The following is a 22,739-nucleotide window of genomic DNA, read 5'->3' as shown; positions in this document are numbered from 1 at the left end:
ATGGGCGTGGATGGCTATGAGAAGAAGGGAAGGGGAGTGGGTGTGGTATGGCACGGCAGGGCACACCTGTGTTCATTGTCCATAACATACGCCTGCCCATACCATAACCCCACCACCACCATGGGCCACTCAATCCACAACGTTGACATCAGCAAACCGCTCACCCACACGACGCCATACACGCTGTCTGCCATCTGCCCTGTACAGTGAAAACCGGGATTCATCCGTGAAGAGAACACCTCTCCAAAGTGCCAGATGCCAACGAATGTGAGCATTTGCCCACTCAAGTCGGTTACGACAACGAACTGCAGTCAGGTCGAGACCCTGATGAGGACGACGAGCATGCAGATGAGCTTCCCTGAGACGGTTTCTGACAGTTTGTGCAGAAATTCTTTGGTTATGCAAACCGAATGTTGCAGAAGCAGTCCGGGTGGCTGGTCTCAGACGATCTTGGAGGTGAAGATGCTGGATATGGAGGTCCTGTGCTGGTGTGGTTACACGTGGTCTGCGGTTGTGAGGCCGGTTGGATGTACTGCCAAATTATCTGAAATGCCTTTGGAGACGGCTTATGGTAGAGAAATTAACATGCTGTGAGATAAAACTGCACATTTTAAAGTGGCCTTTTATTGTGGCCAGCATAAGGCACACCTGTGCAATAATCATGCTGTATAATCAGCATCTTGATATGCCACACCTGTGAGGTGGATGGATTATCTCGGCAAAGGAGAAGTGCTCACTAACACAGATTTAGACAGATTTGTGAACAATAATTGAGAGAAATAGGCCTTTTGTGTACATAGAAAAAGTCTTAGATCTTTGAGTTCAGCTCATGAAAAATTGGGGCAAAAACAACAGTGTTGTGTTTATAATTTTGTTCAGTGTAATTAAGAGAATGTGCGCCGCCATCTTACTCCGACGAAAGTGACTTGAACGCACCTGCTGTCGTAAACACGACTTCCCACCTCGTAAATACGAACTTTCCAAGAGGACTTGAACGTCAACGTACCATTGAAGCTTATGGAGTAGAGTATTGTGAGAGATCGAGTGTACTGCATTTACAGTAGATAGCATTTTCCTTCAGGTCAGTCCTATATTCATAATAAAAACTAAGTTTGAACGTCCTCAAGATTAGGACGTTAGGATATTGTCCTCTTAACAGGGTTTTCCTTGCCCTTACAGGCTAATCATTTGTCAGTTGTGCCCTGCTTCGTGTTCACAACAAGTTCAGTTCTTTCAATATAAAAGTCTTCTCTACTGACTGACTCACTCATAAAAAACGTCTTTGCGAAATAATGTAACTTATGTTGCTGTTTACGGTCATTTCAAGCGGAAGGAAGGCTTTTAGTGATTTAGTCACTTCATGAAAGTGGCATTGATACATATTTTTGGGATTTATATATTTTTATTGTGTGGCAACACTTTTATAAAAGCATTAAGGCACTTGAGGCTAGTGCTGTATCATGAATAAAGGCTTGCACACCGATGATGAAGGGGTTGCAGGCAACTTACATCTAGAGTACAGTAGTGTGGTACTATGAGAGAGAGAGAGAGAGAGAGAGAGAGAGAGAGAGAGAGAGAGAGAGAGAGAGAGAGAGAGAGAGAGAGAGAGAGAGAGAGAGAGAGAGAGAGAGAGAGAGAGAGAGAGAGAGAGAGAGAGAGAGAGAGAGAGAGAGAGAGAGAGAGAGAGAGAGAGAGAGAGAGAGAGAGAGAGAGAGAGAGAGAGAGAGAGAGATCGACTTCATTCTTTCTTCAGGCCGATGTCTATAATATTAAATCCAAAAAATCAGTTTGAATGTCCGGTGAGGATATGTTCGTCTTTGTCCTTCCCATTAAAACAACTTCCTTGTTCTGACTCACTTATAAAGACAGTCTTTGTAATAATGTAACTTTCACTGAAGTCCAAATAATGTAACTTTCAAATAATGTAACTTTTACATTATTACTTTCGTGATAATGTAACTTTCACTGAAGTCCAAAACACGACCCTTTCTCAATACCAAATACGGTGTATTATTTATATAATATAATATAATATAATATTTATTGAAAAATATTTAAATTAACAACAAAAGCCATTATAAAAGAAAATAGGAAATAAACACAAGCAAACAATTCAGTCAAACAGATTGTAAAATAAGCACTATGATTTTATATTAGTCACATATTTGAGGTCGAAATAACTACACAAAAAACTCTTAAAATTACATTTAGTGATACAATAACAGTAGTATTTTTGAAAATGCAATGACAGTCTGTGAAAGAACTGTTGTATAAAATATAATATAATATAATATAATATAATGTAATATAATATAAAAATATATATAATTAGGCAACATTCTTTATTAGATTTTATTAGATTTAAATAGATTTTTGAAAATCCCAAGCGAATGTGTGACTAATAATATAAATGAACATGGCTCTCCAAAGTGATGCTGGTGGAGAGAGTAAGTCGGAACATGTTTTTGAGTCTATGAGACCTGATGATCAGGGGCAAAACTGAAAATTATTTATGCCTTAACATTTTTTAAATTAAAACAGTTAAATACACAAATACAGACATATGAAGAACCAAACCAACCAACAGTTTTCATGAAGCATTATAATTATTATGGTATTAGGTACTTTGATTATAATAGCTAATAAATCTAAATAGTTAATTTGGCTATTTTGATAAGTTTATTTGTATGATATTGCATATATTATCCATAATAATAATAAAAACCTATTTATTAAACATATAGGTGCATTGAGTTCACCTTGTTTTGACTAGTAGCCTGTTAACTGTTAATTACCTGCAGAGGGCGCTGAAATACTTAATAATGGGGTTTGGCATGACATCATTGGAGATGAACCTAGTAATTTTATCAGATAAATGCAAAGCCAACAACAAATTATTTTTCTAGTTTTCTACGTGTACAAGCCAGAATGAACTCATACCCTAGCTTTACATTTAATACTTTGTCTAAACTAGTGCATACCACATTTAGACATCCCATAATGCTATCTATCTATCTATCTATCTATCTATCTGTCTGTCTGTCTGTCTGTCTGTCTGTCTGTCTGTCTGTCTATCTATCTATCTATCTATCTATCTATCTATCTATCTATCTATCTATCTATCTATCTATCTATCTATCTATCTATCTATCTATCTATCTATCTATCTATCTCTATAGGCCACATATTTTCTATTTCTTATCCAAATATCCAAATATCTCGAGTTTGTCTCATGAGATCAGCTCATCCTCCTCAGCACACATGTGGTGTGTTTAATATTGCATGTTCCTCCTTCCACTGGTGCAGGTGACGCGTCTCGTGAGCGCAGCGCTGCGTGGGGAACTGATGACCACTGGGATCGCGCGTGGGCGGCGCTTCACGCAGCAGGTTTGTGTGTGTCTCTACAGCAGTGAGACAGACATTAAAGACAGACAGTGGAAGACTGGAGCAAATGAGCGCGGGGAGACACTGAATGCGTGACAGAGCGAGGGAGAGTCTGCTCGGGGAAAATCACATTCGCGTCTTTGGACAGAGGTGAGTGAAGCCTGCTCTTTACTGCTGTCACGCGAGTCGCGTTCACCGGGATCTTGCGTGACGCGGAGACGCGCTGGCTGGCGTGGGGCGCGTGTCTGTGGAGAACAGACAGAGAAAGCGCTGCTTACTCATTTCAGACAGCACAAGGATGTGGCTTTATCAGCAGGAATTGCTCGGATTATAGTGATTCTTCTCCTCGTTTATGTGGTTTGAGATCAAATAACACCGTCTGATCTCTGCTTTAGTTACATGTGCCTCCAGCAGCAGAAGGTATGCTTGCCTTTTATTCAATCTAACAACATCCAAATGTATGCATGTTGGATAATAATAATAATTATAACAATATTTGTGTGATATTTATATTTCTCAACATATTATTTTATAAACAATTACAGTATAAACGTTAAATAAAACAGTAATACATAAATTAATATTTATATTAATATATAAATGTATCAACATTATATATTTAATATAACTAAATAGTGCTATTAATAATGTCTGTGTAATGTATATCAATGTGTAATTTGTGTTTTTTTTTTTTTTTTACATATAATACAATATGTAATAATAAAAACAAATTCAATATGTACATAATAATAATGAATAGTAAATATAAATCTTACACAATTAATTATTGTTAAAATCATTATTGTCAATGTGTGTTCTCATTTATGGGTTACTTTATGCATTTTATGTAAAACACTATATTGTTGGCTCTTTGATGAATTTCTTATGTTTCTGTATTGTAAGTCGCTTTTGATAAAATCGTCTGCTAAATGCATAAATATACATGTAAAAATAAGGGCCTAGTTGTCCAACAGTCTGAATATGCTCATGCACTGTTTACACTGTTGGGCGTGTAAGCAGCTCATGACTGTGTTCAGAGACTGGACTAATGAGAAGTCCATCGTCCAAAAATACGACAAGATTGCTGATGGAATGTATATTATATTTTGGAAAAGATTCTATAAAGATTTTGGTAAGATCCAAGAATCTGAAAGGATTCAGCTCTACTGGATGAACCAAAATTTGGAATCTCAGGTTCACCAGTGGGTGTTGGATTCTTATTGGTTCCCTTGGATCGTTTCCAAATTATGATTTAAATACCATTAGCATTCCCTCAGGATTTTTAAAAAGCCATGAACCTTGACAGTGATAGAACTACATTGGGTTAGTGAGTTTGGCTTCCTTTGTCATCGGATAAAAATAATATATATATACAGGCTCTTAATATGTTGAAGCTTTTACAAGTGTGTTTATTTAAAAGCATAAATTCAGAACGAAATCTTTAGGGTTATAATAAGTGTGGTGTTTCAGTATAGTTGGTTGATCTGTTTGACATAATAGTGTGACAATATATGTGTGAGATAAGAGCAATGGTTCAGCTCACTTTGGACTGAATGGGGTCACGTATCAGCAAAATCCTTAAACCAGTTAAGTCAAGCGCGTGTTTCTTCCGGGATATTACACCAAGGTCTGATATCTGTAAAAGGCCTGTAGAAGCTCTCCTATACATGCGCTTTAAAGGGAACGAGGAAGTGGCAAACAGCACAAATTCATCATTCCAGTGTTTTACTTCTGAACCAAAATGTGAACCAACCAATTGGCTTTTGCAGTATCGCTTCTAGTTTGTGGAGCACAGGGTTTTCATTCTCATAGCGTTGTCATCATCGTTTATTGAGTATTTTTAGCAGTGAGATGGCATCATTGTGTTGTATGTTTTGAGTGAGTTGAAATGCTCATCCAGTCTAATTTTGTCTAGGTGTGATGTAAGCATTTTTGCGTGTGGGACTCTAATTGCTTGAAAGCGCATGCATGAAGTACCAGCGTCCGTCTGCAGATCTGTAGATAGTATCAAACCTATTCATTTATTGGGGTTGGGGAGCTGTCAGTGTGAAGTGGGGGTCGCTGATTCAGAAGTAAGCACACCCTTGGGCCACACGTCACCATATGGTTTCAGTAACACCCTGTTTATCATCCCAAAACATGGGACAAAAAACATCCCAACCACCCCCTCACAGATGTGTATTTGGCCTAGAAGCACTGCAGTGACTTCATACTCATTGTTATGTGAGTGTGTCTGACTGTACTTTTTGATCTGACCAGATTTGCAAAAGCATTTTACAGTTAGTTAAAGAACAAATGATAAGAGAGAGATTTCTATAATCAGTAAATGTGTATTTTCTGTCTTTGGTTTTTAGTGCGCATTAAGCGCATCTTTCTGGGAAACTTGCATTTTATGGTGGAAGGATGATGTGGAAATTTTTCGCATGTTTCACAGCAACTAAGGTCAAATAACACACTTGTGGTGTTGTGAATAAAATTTGTGCAATTTGGATATAACTATGAGATTTATATACCAAATCAGAATCAATGCACGTACACACAGAAAGTTTCTTTATTTTAAAGGGCAGAATGTAATTTCTACACCACGTGCGAAAACAAACTTGATTTTATATAGTAGACTTCAGCAGAAAATGTAAATGCCGCTTACCAGTGCAAATTCATCACCATTATGCTAGGGTATTATGGATGGTTGTGAAAATCGAAAGCTAATACCTTCAAGTTGCTATAAATGTTTTTAATACCCCTTTTTATTATTTAGGATGTACACTATCTTTCAAAATTTTGGGGTCGGTACGGTATTTTAATGTTTTTGAAAAGTCTTTATAGAGCCGTTTACACGACACCGTTTTAAACTTAAAACGGAAAACTTTTTATGCACTTTGTCCGTTAATTTACACGACAACAGTGTTTTGGGAGCCTGAAAACGCAAAATTTGAATAAGGGTTTCAACGTGCAAGTTTTTGAAAACAATACCATTATTGTTTTGATCTAAATTACAAAAACGCAAATTTGTGAAAACGGTGACGCCATGCGCATGTGTATTATGTGTTTAGTCTATAGGGATTCTTTACAAAGTGATATCGCCAACTACAGGCCTGGCAGCATAATACAGCGTTTTTAGTCCTTTTTGCAAATCTGTGAATGGTAATCGATTTGACAATGTTATTGTCTGTACGCAAAAAAAGCAAAGGAAGAACTTTTCCGTTTTTAGTACATCATTGTCAAGTAAACGTACCCAAGGCTGCATGTATTTGATCAAATTGAAGTAAAAACTGTAATATTGTGAAATACAACAATTTAAAGTAACTATTTTCTTTTTGAGTATATTTTAAAGGCCCACTGCAGCATTATTCAATGTGATGATGTAATTTCCACTTAAACAGGAAGATAGTGCGTGACATATTGAGCAGCTTCTCCCCTTTTTAAAATAACCAATAGCGTTTCATTTATACCACAATTTGGCCAGAGCTTTTGAGTTTAGTAAAGCCGCATTTCACAGCTTATGACAGCCATAGTCTAATAGATTCCCCTTTTAGATTTAATATGAAACTGTTACTAAAGCAAAACAATGAATGTAATCGTGCTGAGGATGTGTAGTTTAAAAAAGTGTGTAATTTATGTTGGTGCATAGCATCAGTGTTATCTCTTCTACTTGTCAGTGCTGTTTCTAATGCCAAGTCTGTCTAACCGTTTCTCCTCCTAATCTCCTCCATATCGCTTTAAAATGTAGGATTCTGTGTAGAATTCAAATGGATCTGATTCGTTTTGTGCTCTGTACCGACTCGCGGATATGATGACTCCGCCCTGTGCTATTGTGAAACCAGACTTCATTCGCCCCAATGTAAAGCATATTTACACTGTCTGAATCATTCCCTATCCCCTATAGTGCACTGTATGCCATTCACCATATAGAAAATAGTAACTGTATAAACAAGTGACCAATTTCAGTCTCAGCTGAGTCAGCTTTATAATGTAGTGGGTGGGATGCTTTAGAATCTAGAGAGCATTTGATTGGACAGAAAATCTGATGAGAAGCTGAAGTGCAGAGTGATGTCATCTAAATTGTTGATCCATATTGGCTGAAGTGAGACGTAAACTTTGAACGCTTATATCTCCTAAATGCGAATCTTGTGAGTTATTCAAAGCGTTTCTGATGATTGTTAGAACGCAGCCGCCTGACTTTGAGATGGCGAACGGGAACATGGTTTGTGTAACATTAGCAGCACATTATTAGCTGTTTGATAACACAGTCAAGCAAAATACTAAATATATTTATTACCGTTATGTGTCCGACGTTGTAGTGAGTGATACCATTGTGCAGCGTTTACCTCAGTAAGTTGGCCGAGTGGATCTCTGAGCTGGTCTGAGTGAGTGAAGGCGGGGCTAATTTGCATATTCATGGTTCCGCATATACGAACTGAAGCAAGGGTGTAGAGTTCTTGCTGTTCTTGCTGAATAAAATAATTAATTTCTTTTCAAAAAGAATATTTCTGAGCTTACATGTGATGATCTTTTTTAATTTGTTTGTAGAAAAACAATTGAAGAAACAAGTTAGTGTAAAAATAAGGAGGTTCTACTGATGGAAGTAGAAGCATGTGGGAATATATTTTTTTTTATCTGTTCTGTTACTAACAAAAGCAAGAATGCAGATTGTGTTAGCCAGTTACAGCGGCGGACAGTGCAGCTACTCTGTACCGTTGCAGAGAAGGGAATGAAAAGGGTTTAATCTTAAGGTCACGTCCATAAAAAAAAGAAGCATTGCACAGGAAGAGTGTAGGAGTCAGTAGTGGGCTCGGTCCTTTAGTGTCACTGGTCAGATGCCTGTTTGCCATTGTGATTTTCATGTGACTGCTTAAAAGTGTCATATAATCAGTAGAAAGATTTCCCTTGATCTTTTGAAATAGTTCATTGTATTCTGATTATGAAACTAAGCTGAAATAATGTCTCGTTCCACCCACATTTAAAGACAAACAATGCCAACTTGGTGCAACGAAACAATACTGCACACCCATTATGTAGTTTGTGTATTCATATTAAGATGGACTTTGCTCAGGAGGTGTATAACAAGAGCTGGATGCCGCATTCAGAATTTTATAACCTAATTTACTTCTGCGAGTACAGTCCCTGCGTACCTTTTGAAGGTTCAGTGAGTTTGTAGCATGCATGCATGCAGGTTTTGAATTTGCGTTCCTGTGGCCCATTTTCCCCTGCCTTTTTTATTGTTACGTAATGCCTGTCACTGTACGTTATCATCTCAGCACAAGTCCCCCAAATGAGTTCAGAAGAAATGAGCCACGGCATCTCTGTCCGCTTCTCCTCTTCTAACCCCCTTTATTTAACCCGACTCCAACTCTTCCTCACCCTTTTTCCCGCTCAGCTTGTACTGTATGGCACATTGGTTTTGAACTGTCATGCTCGGGACAGTAAGAAACCACACAGAACACCCTAACAGTGCTTAAAACACCATAGCAACTGGATAGCAAAATGCTAGAAACCGCTCAGAACATCTTAGCAACTGCATAGTGACATGCTAGAAACCCTTTGGGACACCTTAGCAACTCCATAGCAACGTGCTAGAAACTACTTAAAAAACCTTAGGAACTGGATAGCAACGCTCTGGCATTCATCCCACGCCCTTATATGACAGTGTGTTTTACAAAAATCTGAATTTTTTTATATTGTTGATATATAAATAGTTACTGTATAACATGCTGCATTCATGTCATGAGCTTTACTTTGTTAAAAAGAAATGTGCATATGTTATTCCACTTTCATCCTCTCTTGTGTTGTATCTGTATTTGTTAATGCTTCTCATGTTGATCTCATGGGATCTGCCAAATTGGATGGCATGGCACCGTACTGGTATGTTATTCCCCAATAACAACTGGTAAAAACTGATAACAGGCTCATCCGTGTAACTGAAGTCAGCAGTTTTACGCTTTACGCTTTCTAGGAACGTTTTTTCCTTGTGAAAGTTTTGCAGTTGGTGAGCTATGAAATTACATTTTATTATAAAAAATTAAAAGTCAAATCAACATTTTGTGTAGTTATTTAATTATGTCATTTGGTAACGCGGACTCGATCTCTTGTTTCACACAAACGCTGCTGCCATTTTGCGACGATTGTTTTGCACACTGTAATGGATTATAACATAACAAACAGGAATGATTTCATCTCAAATCAATATCTCTTATCCCCATAATTATTTATGTGGTGAAATGCAGTGTAATAAGTGGTATGACTGTACCGTATACCTTAAATGTTCGTCTAACTTGAACCTGCCGCTTGCTAGCAACTGCTTTCTTCTCGGAAGCTTTGCATTTAGAGAGCTAATAAAATATTTCGATCAATATTTCATGTCAATTATTTACTTATGTGGCAAGTAGCCGTGTAATAATAAGCAAGTAACCTCTGCTTCTCGTCGGGGTCCTGATAACCCTGTCAAGGTTTATTCTGCGATAACAACCGGGTGGATGTACACTATCCCTTACATAAAACTGGTGGTTATTTGTGGTTTGCTATTGGTGGATGTCATGTGAGTGACAGGTTGTCCCGCCCTCACGCCAGTAAACACATCATCAGAGAAGAGAGAGATGTCGCTGCAAGAGGGAGGGGAAGTTATTTTGTTTAAAGATTATGAAGGCACATGAATTTAAAAAAATAAAATAATGATATGCACTTGATATTATGATATTATAATCATTTATAATAAATACTGAAATATTCCATAAAAAATAGGAATTTACATTTTTATTTTCATGGTGTCTATAGGCAGATTCTATGATACTTGTTTTAGCCAAATTCCCATGCACATTTACTAGAGCTGCACTATTAATCTTTAAAAAAAAATCACAATCTCCAATGGGGATTCAAACACCCATGCGAAAAACCTGATATAGTTTTACCATAAATTTTCTGGCCATGAAAAGCCACAGAAGCTGGCATAACGTTAAAAAACAAACAAACAAACACCCAACGCGACCATATTCCAAAATGACAAAGATTCGCCTGTGTCTGTTGACAAAATCACAGCGAAACATTGGCGCTGATTTTGAGTCAGAGAGAGCAGATCATGTATGAAACCACTTCACAGACAGTCTTTTCAAACACACAGTATCGTTATATCTGTGTAACAAATACTCATATTATCACATAAGTACTGAGATAGAAGTTTATAGCTACAATATAAACACTGATGTCACGGAAGCGATCAAAATGGAGCAAATCACTTTTTGAAAGCAACTTGTATCACGATTGTATCAAATATATCGTTACGCCAGTAGGTGGCGACAAGTGACTGTTTAAAAAATTATTTTTCATTGAATCATTCATTCAAAAAAACACTGATTTATCCAGTAATGAAACAAGTGAAGTATTTATTAGTGAGTCATTGAATCATTCATTCATTCAAGTTAATTAAACATTTTAAATAGACTGTAGCAATTAACATTTTGTCAGATCCTCTAGTAAATTACATACTTTGTTTAGTTGTTCAGAATCGTGATTCTCAATTTATCCAGGATCGTGCTGCTCTATAATGCAATATTCCATAAAAAAATAAGATTTGTCATTTTTTATTTTATGGTGACTATAAAAGCTATAGCTTATTTTAGCCAAATTCTCATGCTTACTATATAGTGTGTCAAATCAATCAGAGGTCTTGTTAGGATGCAGCCTTAGACGCTAACGGCCTGTGTGGGTAGATGGCAAGAATGAACTAGTGACTCACGCTTTTACACCTGTTTCACATCGCATAATGTCATCATCACAGAGCTGCTTTGTGTATCAGTCATTGTTTGGAATGGAAATAAATACCTGGATGAGAGTCTCATGAGTCTGATTCACTCTTGACCTCTCAAGCAGCGGTTGACAGAGACAGGAAGTTCATAAACGTTTCTAGTTCCTCTAAACTGTCTCTGTGTTAAGTTCTAATTCACAGTATGACCTTATGAGTCCCAAGCTTCTTGTTTCTTATTTTAGAGGTGACTGTATTCTGTCATCACTCATATTCCAGCAGAATCCTTTAAATATGAACTTCATTTTCTCACCCCCACAATATAAACCATAAAACAAACTCCACCCACTCTATGTGCTCTGATATGACTCAGAACTGAGTCCACATGCATGATTCTTTGAGGAACATCAACATTCAGAATGGGCCCACACAGTTTCTTGAAGTTTGGTTGATTTTCACAAGTTAACATGTTTAGATTAAATATGTTTTTTATTTTATTCCAAAATGCGCAAGTAAGCATTCCTCATAACGTGTATTATTAAATGTTTAGGCTCACAGTTATATGGGTGTACTTTGACTTAATGTTGATTAAGTGACATCATAAAGCATCATATTACTGGGATATGAGCACCAGAATATTTTAAAATCCCATGAACTGGTTTGGCATATTACGTTGTGGCATAATTATACTATAAATTAAAGCTGCAAGCAGCATTTATCGGGGTTCAAGCAATTAAGGCCTTTAAAGCCTTTAAGCACAAAAGCATCAAAAGTTATTAAGTTTTATTTAGCAAGCATGTAACCACTGACATAATAGATGGAAAAGACCATTTACAGCCAATACAGGCAATGTACCATAGGAAATATATGGTTTTAAAGCTTTTTAACAGTTATAGCGCCACCTATGGTCCGATCTCCATGAAATTTGGCATGCTTGTTAATGATGTTTATAACACATATGCTCACCAATTTTTGTGAAGTTTTGAGTTTTCATTTAGGATTTATAGGCTTTTTAGTGCATTTTGCCACGCCCATTTTATAAATGACCCTATTACAGCCATGCAAATGCAAAAGTTCAACTTTTTTTTTATAATTATTGATCTAGAGAGTCCATAGAATTGTCCTAGACTGGTCTGGTTCCGATCGGGCAAAAAACCTAGGACTAGTTCGCAAAAGTAGGTTTTTAACATATTCGCGAATATTTAATGAACGGTTTGATTGACAGCAGTGTTTCTTGAGGCAAAGTTGTTCAACATGAGGAGGTCTATCAAATGATATGCATTTTGTGACGAAATTTGTTACACCACGTGATTACAGAGCCTTAAAACTCGTTAGCGCCAACTAGTGGCCGATTTCTTTCAAAATTCTTACAGACCTCTAGGGGCTTGAGCCGAACATGCCCACCGAGTTTCGTTCCAATTGGACTTCGTTAACCTTGTTTAATAGGTGCTATTGGCCAATGGCGGCCATGTTTTTCGAGATACGCCCATATCCTTTTAGACCTACATGGCCCCTTGGGCCAAGACACTGCCTACCAAATTTCAAGTCATTCGGAAAAACGGTCAGGTGTCTATACGTTTTTTTTGTTTTACAGCGCCACCATGTGGCAAATCGATGCAATTTTTTTACTGTGACCTCAGATTGACCTCCTACACATGTGTACCAAGTTTGGTGAAGTTTACTGAATTACTTCCTGAGTTATAGCCATTTTAGTAAAATAGGCTCCTCCCACAACGTTAATTTTGCACCTCTTAGCGACCGTGAATCGAAATTTCAACTTTTTTTCGATAATTATTGATCTTCAGATTACAGAGAACAATTCTGCACTGGTTTGGTTCCGATCGGGCGAAAAACCAGGGACTAGTTCGCAAAAGTAGGTTTTCGACAAAATCAAAATTCATGGCGGAAATAAAATCGGAGATATACGTTTTGTTCGTCAGGCATCCAGCTTTCCAATGATATAAGACACTCGAGTCTACGACATACGGTCCAGTTTCGCGCTTTTGGTTGCTATAGCGCCACCTATGGGCCAATCAGGGTCATAATTTGATAACCTCTCCTCTATTTTTGTACTACCATATGGCAAAGTTTCAATGCTCTAGCCCTTACGGTTTGGGCGGCACGATGCGTTTTACGGCGGAAGAAAAATAATAAAAATCAGGGCAATTACAATAGGGTTTCAGCACTTCGTGCTTGAACCCCTAATTACAGAATAAATGGGATAATGATAATGATCATCACAGAAATCACGATAATGATGATTTTCAGCATCATTACTCCAGTCTTCAGTGTCACATGATCCTTCAGAAGTCTTTCTAATATGCTGATTTGCCGTTTAATATTTTTTCAGAAACCATGATACTTTTTTAAATGGCCAATTTAAAAAGCTTTAATGTACATCACAGTTCAGGTGGAAAGAAATTACGACTTGTGGCTTAAATGAATGCAATGAGGATTCTTTTAAAATGAATCATTTCAAGACTCTTCCTTTGCAAAACTGCAATCAGTTGATGGTTGGGAAGGGCATATTAATCTGCATATTCTGCAAAAAACACATTAGATGACCTAAGAGATATATTAAACAAGGACTGAGGGCCTCAAAACGTTTGTTTGGAGGGTATTTAAAGATGTTTAAAGATGCCTGTTTCAGGACTGTAGCACTTTGGAGCGTCTGCTTAGGTAGAATGACAGATGAAGCTGTGTTGCGTGTAAAACAAACCGGGACTGAGGATTTGTCAGATCTCGTGATTAGACTTAAGATGCTTCTTAAAGCTGCAATTATAAAGCGTGAGTGAATGAATAGCTAGAATTGATCAGGAAGACTTCCTTGTTTATTTAAACCTCTGCACCTCAAATTACTTTCATAAGAAACATAGGCTATCAGATGATTGAGCAGGAAACAAGAGCCTATTACTGTAATTCATGCTCAAGATTGTATCTTAAATATAAGTGTATTTTGCTTTGTGGCATTGGCAGATATTCAAGTTTTTTTTATTTTTTCATTAATATCATTATTTTTTATGTTTTTACTGGGAAACAAAAAGATTCTCATGGATTGGAGAAAGTGTGTTAATGAAACTTTTTTTTGTAAAAGAAACTTCTGCATAAATGGACTTCAAGGAAAGAATAAACTGCTAGAAATGTGTGAAATAGAGCCCCTTTGAAAAGTGAACTCAAAGGCAGAAGACAGAGAAGTATGTGTGTGCTCCGCTGGAGCGCTTCACTCCCAGCATGCCGTGCAGGCGTGCATTATTCAGCGCGTTGTCATGGCGATGGGCACCTCTGAGTATTGTGCTTCATGAGGGAGGAGCTGGACAGCTGGTAGATGGAGACAGCTGCGTCACGGATTCTCCTCATTTCAGTGTGTTTGAGGGGTGGGATAGCAAATATTGTCCGATTTTGCAGATTTCTTACTGTGGACAATTTTGTCACCAATGTACAGCTTTTACCTTACTTTATGAAATATGCTAAATCTGACCAAACTTGCTTTTGGAAACTTCTAGTGACATCCACAAGTGGAGGAAAAATAAAGTTATACTTGGGAATGGAGTAATCAGTAGTGAGTTATTAATTGATTAGGGTTATTTGTAAATATGTATATATATAATTTTGTTTTTATTTGATTAAGAATGATTTTTAAAATGATCTTTTAAAATGATTAAGCTTACATGTTCTCTTTTGAGCTCTTTGTGAACCAATATAAATTATTATTATTTAAATTCAGTTGATTCACTTGCATTGATATAGTCAGACATTTTCTTTCAGCTGCCTTCTCAAACTTTCACTGCAGCAGCAGTGTTTGTTCATGCCTTTCAATGCATTTAATTCACAATATTTTCATAATCTCTTAATCTTCATCATAGAAGTGAATCGACTGAAAGTGTGACGTGCTGTGAACAGATAATCACACTTCCGTGTGATTATCTGTTCGCAGCACGTAACACTTTCAGGTGCATGTGCTCTAGAGTTCATCAAACCCTGGGTTGATAGAGAATGGTTATAAAGAGCGTTGTGAGCCCGCTGAACCTGATCTAAATCAGGATGGATTTGTATTGTTTTGTCATCTCTAAACCTAATTCGAAACTCAAAGTTTGTTCAGCTAGTTTCATGCAATGGGCCATTGGCTTGTCTGACCCATATCAGTAACTCCCAAAGGAGTTTTCCTTCAACTTTCTTTCTTTCTTTTCTTTCTCTCTCTTTCTTTCAGAATGTAAGATCACACCCTGGGTTCTCTGCTCTGTTTTGAAATTATAGTTTGGCTCAAATGTTCATTATTGATGGTCTTTAAGCAGGTAAACGGTTGAGTGTTCTGCTTTATTGCTGTTATTATTGAACAAGTTCCCTTATTTTACCAAATCAAATGCAAGTGCATGTTAGGTTTAGCTGCCAAACAGGTGTGTATCTGGGGCTGGAGATGTTTTGGGACTGACGTGCTGTTCTCAAACTATGATTGCTGGGAAATCTGTTTCTCCGTGCCAGAACAGACACTGTGCCCTCGCTGTACACATTCATCATTATTCACTCAGACGGCCATCAATCACCCAGCATTCCCTGCATTCTGCACCATACTCGTACTCTCATGCTTATCCACTTAAAAGTGATGGAGCCTTTCCAGTGCATTGTGGGATAGCCTGTCTGGAGCACTTTATCTGCTTTTCCCCTTGATCTCTGCTCAAGAGTGCTGTAAAATAGTCCATCTGCAGACCTCAGAGGCTGTTTTTACACTCGGTTCGATCGCTCGGTCCGAACCAGAGTTCAAGCCATACTTCATCCTAGAAGTCAATGCACCGGTTATACTCTTGGCTTGTTGCAGGCATGTAATAAAAGTGGTTTCTGTTTTGTTGTGTAGCTGATTTTGATCTAAAATCCAGAGTAATGTGAAATAACCAGTTTATCAGCAGTTGTCTTAGAATGTCACAACATTTCACACCAATCAAGTGATCCATTTAATAAAATAAAAAACATCCTGCTGGAAACCCAACACATTTTCTAACCTGTTTTCCTCATGATTGTATTTCACTGTTTCCCCTATATACAAACTGGTCTGGTTGACATAGCTTTATTTCTATTGCATATACAATATATATCAATATAATAATAATGTAATAATAATAATAATATATAGCAATGTTATTTGTGTGTATGTATAACAAAATTATAAACGCAACACTTTTGTTTTTGCCCCCATTTTTCATGAGCTGATATTGTTCACAAATCTGTCTAAATCTGTGTTAGTGAGCACTTCTCCTTTGCCAAGATAATCCATCCACCTCACAGGTCTGGCATATCAAGATGCTGATTAGACAGCATGATTATTGCACAGGTGTGCCTTAGGCTGGCCAGCATCTTGATCTTGCCACACCTGTGAGGTGGATGGATTATCTCGGCAAAGGAGAAGTGCTCACTAACACATATTTGTGAACAATATTTGAGAGAAATAGGCCTTTTGTGTACATAGAAAAAGTCTTAAATCTTTGAGTTCAGCTCATGAAAAATGGGGCTAAAAACAAAAGTGTTGCGTTTATAATTTTGTTCAGTGTATATATATAAATTAGGCAATGTCATTTACCTATTAATACCTATTAATTGTCATTTAAGTGAAATTACTGAACTTAAATATACAAGCTTGATAAAAATGATCATCACACACACACACACACACACACACACACACACACACACACACACACACACACACACACACACACACATTTTTAAATTACATTTTAAACGCTCTCCTGTTAAGCTGTTTTAAGAAACTGTTAAAAAATATTAATTTTAAAATAGCCTATACTGATTAGTTTGACTTTGACTGATTAGATCCACCTATATATATATATATATATATATATATATATATATATATATATATATATATATATATATATATATATATATATATATACAGTGAGGAAAATAAGTATTTGAACACCCTGCTATTTTGCAAGTTCTCCCACTTGGAAATCATGGAGGAGTCTGAAATTGTCATCGTAGGTGCATGTCCACTGTGAGAGACATAATCTAAAAAAAAAAATCCAGAAATCACAATATATGATTTTTTAACTATTTATTTGTATGATACAGCTGCAAATAAGTATTTGAACACCTGTCTATCAGCTAGAATTCTGACCCTCAAAGACCTGTTAGTCTGCATTTAAAATGTCCACCTCCACTCCATTTATTATCCTAAATTAGATGCACCTGTTTGAGGTCGTTAGCTGCATAAAGACACCTGTCCACCCCATACAATCAGTAAGAATCCAACTACTAACATGGCCAAGACCAAAGAGCTGTCCAAAGACACTAGAGACAAAATTGTACACCTCCACAAGGCTGGAAAGGGCTACGGGGAAATTGCCAAGCAGCTTGGTGAAAAAAGGTCCACTGTTGGAGCAATCATTAGAAAATGGAAGAAGCTAAACATGCATGTCAATCTCCCTCGGACTGGGGCTCCATGCAAGATCTCACCTCGTGGGGTCTCAATGATCCTAAGAAAGGTGAGAAATCAGCCCAGAACTACACGGGAGGAGCTGGTCAATGACCTGAAAAGAGCTGGGACCACCGTTTCCAAGGTTACTTTTGGTAATACACTAAGACGTCATGGTTTGAAATCATGCATGGCACGGAAGGTTCCCCTGCTTAAACCAGCACATGTCAAGGCCCGTCTTAAGTTTGCCAATGACCATTTGGATGATCCAGGGGAGTCATGGGAGAAAGTCATGTGGTCAGATGAGACCAAAATAGAACTTTTTGGTCATAATTCCACTAAACGTGTTTGGAGGAAGAAGAATGATGAGTACCATCCCAAGAACACCATCCCTACTGTGAAGCATGGGGGTGGTAGCATCATGCTTTGGGGGTGTTTTTCTGCACATGGGACAGGGCGACTGCACTGTATTAAGGAGAGGATGACCGGGGCCATGTATTGCGAGATTTTGGGGAACAACCTCCTTCCCTCAGTTAGAGCATTGAAGATGGGTCGAGGCCGGGTCTTCCAACATGACAATGACCCGAAGCACACAGCCAGGATAACCAAGGAGTGGCTCTGTAAGAAGCATATCAAGGTTCTGGCGTGGCCTAGCCAGTCTCCAGACCTAAACCCAATAGAGAATCTTTGGAGGGAGCTCAAACTCCGTGTTTCTCAGCGACAGCCCAGAAACCTGACTGATCTAGAGAAGATCTGTGTGGAGGAGTGGGCCAAAATCCCTCCTGCAGTGTGTGCAAACCTGGTGAAAAACTACAGGAAACGTTTGACCTCTGTAATTGCAAACAAAGGCTACTGTACCAAATATTAACATTGATTTTCTCAGGTGTTCAAATACTTATTTGCAGCTGTATCATACAAATAAATAGTTAAAAAATCATACATTGTGATTTCTGGATTTTTTTTTTTTAGATTATGTCTCTCACAGTGGACATGCACCTACGATGACAATTTCAGACCCCTCCATGATTTCTAAGTGGGAGAACTTGCAAAATAGCAGGGTGTTCAAATACTTATTTTCCTCACTGTATATATAAATATATATATATAATATATATTTAATGTATATTTAATGTGATGTTAATTGTTGTGGAACTACTTCATTACAGTTTTGAAAAGGGTCCAATAATAAGAAAGCCACATGTTTTTGTTCCTGAGTTTAATTCATCAGTGTTTTTGAACGAATCAGTTGAATAAATAAATCAGTGACTCGCTCATTAAGACGGTCATTTGTCGCCACATACTGGCATGTCAGTGTTTCCTGCAGAAAGAGTCACTGAAAATCTCCAACACTTATGCTCCAGTATAAAATACGAATATTTGCCCATTTATATTTTAATCTATGAAAAATCATTGTAAATCGCTACCCTCAAACATGCACCATAGTTGGACACAAAACAATGTCTTTCTTTCTCTTTCTTTGGTCTCTTTCTCTGGTTTCAGCACTATATACCTGATACCTATGAGGCTTCTGTTATAGCAGCAGAGGTGAGTGAGGTTGGTGGGGGTGGTTTGATGAATAATAGAAAAGATCTATTCCTCCACAGGCTATGCATTGTTCTCATTTCACTCCTAAAATCTATCCCAAGCTCCCAAACACACCAGAAAGTTCATAGACAGGAGAGAGAGTTTATTCTACATGCATGTTTTTGTTTTCTTATTGATTTATTTTCTAAAATATTGATTTATTTTTATTTTCTTAAATATTGATTTATTTATTTATATTTTTATAATTTTTAATTTATTTTTGTATTTTATTTATTTATTTTTTAAATATTTATAGAATTGAGTAAAAATATAATTATTAGAGGTGTTTGCAAAGGCAAATATTACTATTACTTTTGCTCATAAGTGTGAGGAGAGAGGGGTGATCAGACTTTCAGATATCCACCTGTTGGATAGATATACAGTACTGTGCAAAAGTCTTAGGCATGTTAATACCCCCCCCCAATGGTTTTAAGTCAGTTACTTATATCTTTTGCTGTAGTGTGTCAGTAGGAAATATCAGGTTACATTTCCAAACATTCTTTTTGCCATTAATTGTAATAATCAAGTGAGATTTGTGTATACACAAGGAGTCATACTCAACACAACAGCCAGTATGATCTGATCTCACCATCATCGAGTCTGTCTGTGATTACATGAAGAAACAGAAAAAACTGAGACAGACTAAATCCAGAAGAACTGCGGGAACGTCTCCAAGACGCTTAAAGAAACCTTCCTGCAAAGCTACCTGAAAAACTATGCGCAAGTGTACCTGGACAAAAGCCGTTTTAAACGCAAAGGGTCGTTACACCATATATTGATTTGAATTAGTTAATAGAAGTTAAATCATAAATAAATTCAATTTGTGATTTTTTTTTTTTTTTTTTTTTTTTAAAGCATCGACACTTTACAGCATTTTAACACAAGTGCCAGTACTTTTCACAGTACTGTAGCGTTGCAGGAAGGTTTCTTCAAGCATCTTGGAGACGTTCCCGCAGTTCTTCTGGATTTAGTTTGTCTCAGTTTTTTCTGTTTCTTCATGTAATCACAGACGGACTCGGTGATGGTGAGATCAGATCATACTGGCTGTTGTGTTGAGTATGACTCCTTGTGTATACACAAATCTCACTGGATTATTACAATTAATGGCAAAAAGAATGTTTGGAAATGTAAACTGATATTTCCTACTGACACACTACAGCAAAAGATATAAATAACTGACTTTTATATTATATTATATTATATTATATTATATTATATTATATTATATATGTATGTATATGTATGTATGTATATACACACATACATATATACATATGTATAGGTGTATATATATCCTGGCAACTACCGAAAATATTTTAGCATTATACGATTAGCATCATGTGATGTTTCTGTGTGCATTCACCTCTTGCATTTCTATAAAAAAAAAAAAATCTAGTTTTGATTCCAAAGGAATCCAAGGGTGGGTCAGGGAATGTTTTGCACATGATGTCATGAGATTACGGTACTTTGACGGGCCCTTAGAGAGAAAACAGAGAGTTTTAGTTGGCTTTGAGCAAAAAGTTGAGCGCAAGGCAGTCTGGGATACATGCAGCATAACTACAGCAACGGGACTTAAATTGAGCTGATGTGTCTCCCTTAAGCACTAGTAACATGATCATCATTTTGCTGTCTTTGGAATAAGAAGCCGTAAAAGCCATTGTGTGTTTTGTATGTGTGCATGAGCCGCAGTAATTTTTGTGAAAATTAACCGTTTTTGTGATCCTGTATTGCCTACGTTGAGAGGATTAAATGTTCCCACAAGAATAGTAAAACCTGAAATCACCTGCATAGTAGTGGGCACTTAACAGTACCTATGAGATAATGTCTTAATAAACATAAGATATAATGTCTTACTTATAATAGAAAATGCTAAAAGGTTTGTGTAAAGGTAGGGTTAAGGTATAGGAAATACCATTAGCCCAGTATAAAACAATGGAAGTCAATGGGAAAGTCCACACCAACATGTGTTGTGTATCTCTGCATTATAGAGATTTCCTGACATCAGCGGTAGTTGTGATTTATCTTACCACTGTGCTGCTCACTTTATGTTGGGTACGAACATTAAGCGATATTACACCCAATCTGCTCCATCGGCACTGGAGCCAAACCTCCTGCTCTGCTGACATTACTGTCTGAGAGACTGAGAGAGATTTATTTAAGAGGAGGAATGGCAGGAAAATCAAATGCCTGTACTGCACGTGACTGCTGCAGAGTCATTTCTGGCTTTGTGTTTATTAACGTTATTGCTCATTAATATTATGAATAATACAAGACAATGAGGTTAAAGAGAGAGAGAGAGGGAGAGGGAGAGAGGGGTGATCACGCGTACTCTGTGTATTGACCTATAATTCGTAGGCATCAGGGTGCCGCTATCTATATATGCGGGGTATTGTTGAAATCGCTTTTGAATGTTTGCTCGCTTTTCACTTTGGGTTTAGAATTCACAATCGCATGTACTCTGTGTATAGGGAGCGGCGTTACTGACCACACATTTTACAAGATAAGATATTTTTGTCAGTGATGCTATATGAATATAAAATTGTGTTGAGTAAAGGGTTGAAATAGTTTGGACATGATATACGTGTATATGACTAAATAAATAAATAAAATTATTATTCAATATGATATAAAAATAAAAAATATTACTAATGTTAATATTTCACTGTAAAATAAAATAAAAATGCGTTCCCAGATGCACAATTTGATAATCACTATTTCAGTTTTAATTTGATAAATTGTGCGGTCCTTCTTAAAGGTGCTCCCTCTAAGCGATGTCACGTGTTTTTTAGGCTGAAACATTTTTTTTGTCACATACAGCAAACATCTCCTCACTATCCGCTAGCTGCCTTTCCCCTGAACACACTGTAAAAGGCTCCACAAATGACAACAAAAACAAACTGGCCCAGTCTGGACCACGAAACATAACAAACAGTGTTCCAGACAATAACCGACAAGAATGATATGGGGTTTGGGGGGTTAGTGCGCGTGCACATGAAGGGGGGTGTGGGGAGTGGAGGAGAGAGAAGCATGAAGAGGGAAGTTAGCTAGAGGAGAGATGTCCTAGACAACGACAACGACTAACGTTAGAATTATATTCTTTTGAATTTTGATATGGCCGACACACGACCAAAGAGACGACGTTCCGATGAACAAATAGCAAAGAAGAGGGAAAAGGAAGAACGGAAAGTAGGGCGAGGGGAAGGGATGAGGAGGAGGGAGGGTCGAGCTAGCCTCCGTTTTGTTTGACAATACTTCGAACGTCAACAAGAAGTGGCGTCACGTCACCCAACATCGCTTAGAGCACCTTTAAAGGTAGGTTAGGCATTTTTTTTAATAAACACTTTTTTGTTATACTGGATGAAACTCTCTTTTCAAATCCTGATAGCAAGCAATAATGGAAGTGGTCTTAATATTAAAAAATGTACAAAAAAAATAAAGAAATGTTCATCCAATCATTGGATAGAAAATGCTTGCGCAGACATCACCCGTCATCAGTACTTTTCATGCTATGCAGAGTTGTCAACAAACACCAGCCACCTTTTACAGTTCCTCCTGAACCAAAACAAGAAGCTTATGCTGTGTTCACATCATTACATAACCGTAATTACA

The 22,739-nt window shown here is 37.3% G+C and overlaps 1 protein-coding gene across 3 annotated transcripts in view; it reads left to right on the top strand.

The window, feature by feature from the left end:
* Positions 1–3,360: 3,360 nt before the first annotated feature.
* pak1 (p21 protein (Cdc42/Rac)-activated kinase 1) overlaps positions 3,361–22,739 on the top strand; it is a 50,985-nt gene continuing 31,606 nt past the window's right edge. Inside the window, exon 1 of one of the 3 annotated variants that reach the window (XM_084123557.1) lies at positions 3,361–3,534. Coding sequence is in view for 1 of the 3 variants with exons in the window: in XM_084123556.1 (XP_083979682.1) it covers positions 3,784–3,804 (21 nt within the window). In the remaining 2 variants the exon portion in view is untranslated. Of the gene's footprint in view, positions 3,805–22,739 lie in introns of all 3 variants that reach the window. The other 2 variants (XM_084123555.1, XM_084123556.1) reach the window with 2 other exon arrangements.

Source organism: Abramis brama, assembly GCF_963993115.1.
Source record: "Abramis brama genome assembly, chromosome: 9".
Taxonomy (NCBI): domain Eukaryota; kingdom Metazoa; phylum Chordata; class Actinopteri; order Cypriniformes; family Leuciscidae; genus Abramis; species Abramis brama.
The sequence above is the reverse complement of the archived record's forward strand: the minus strand, read 5'-3'. Positions and strand labels throughout refer to the sequence as shown.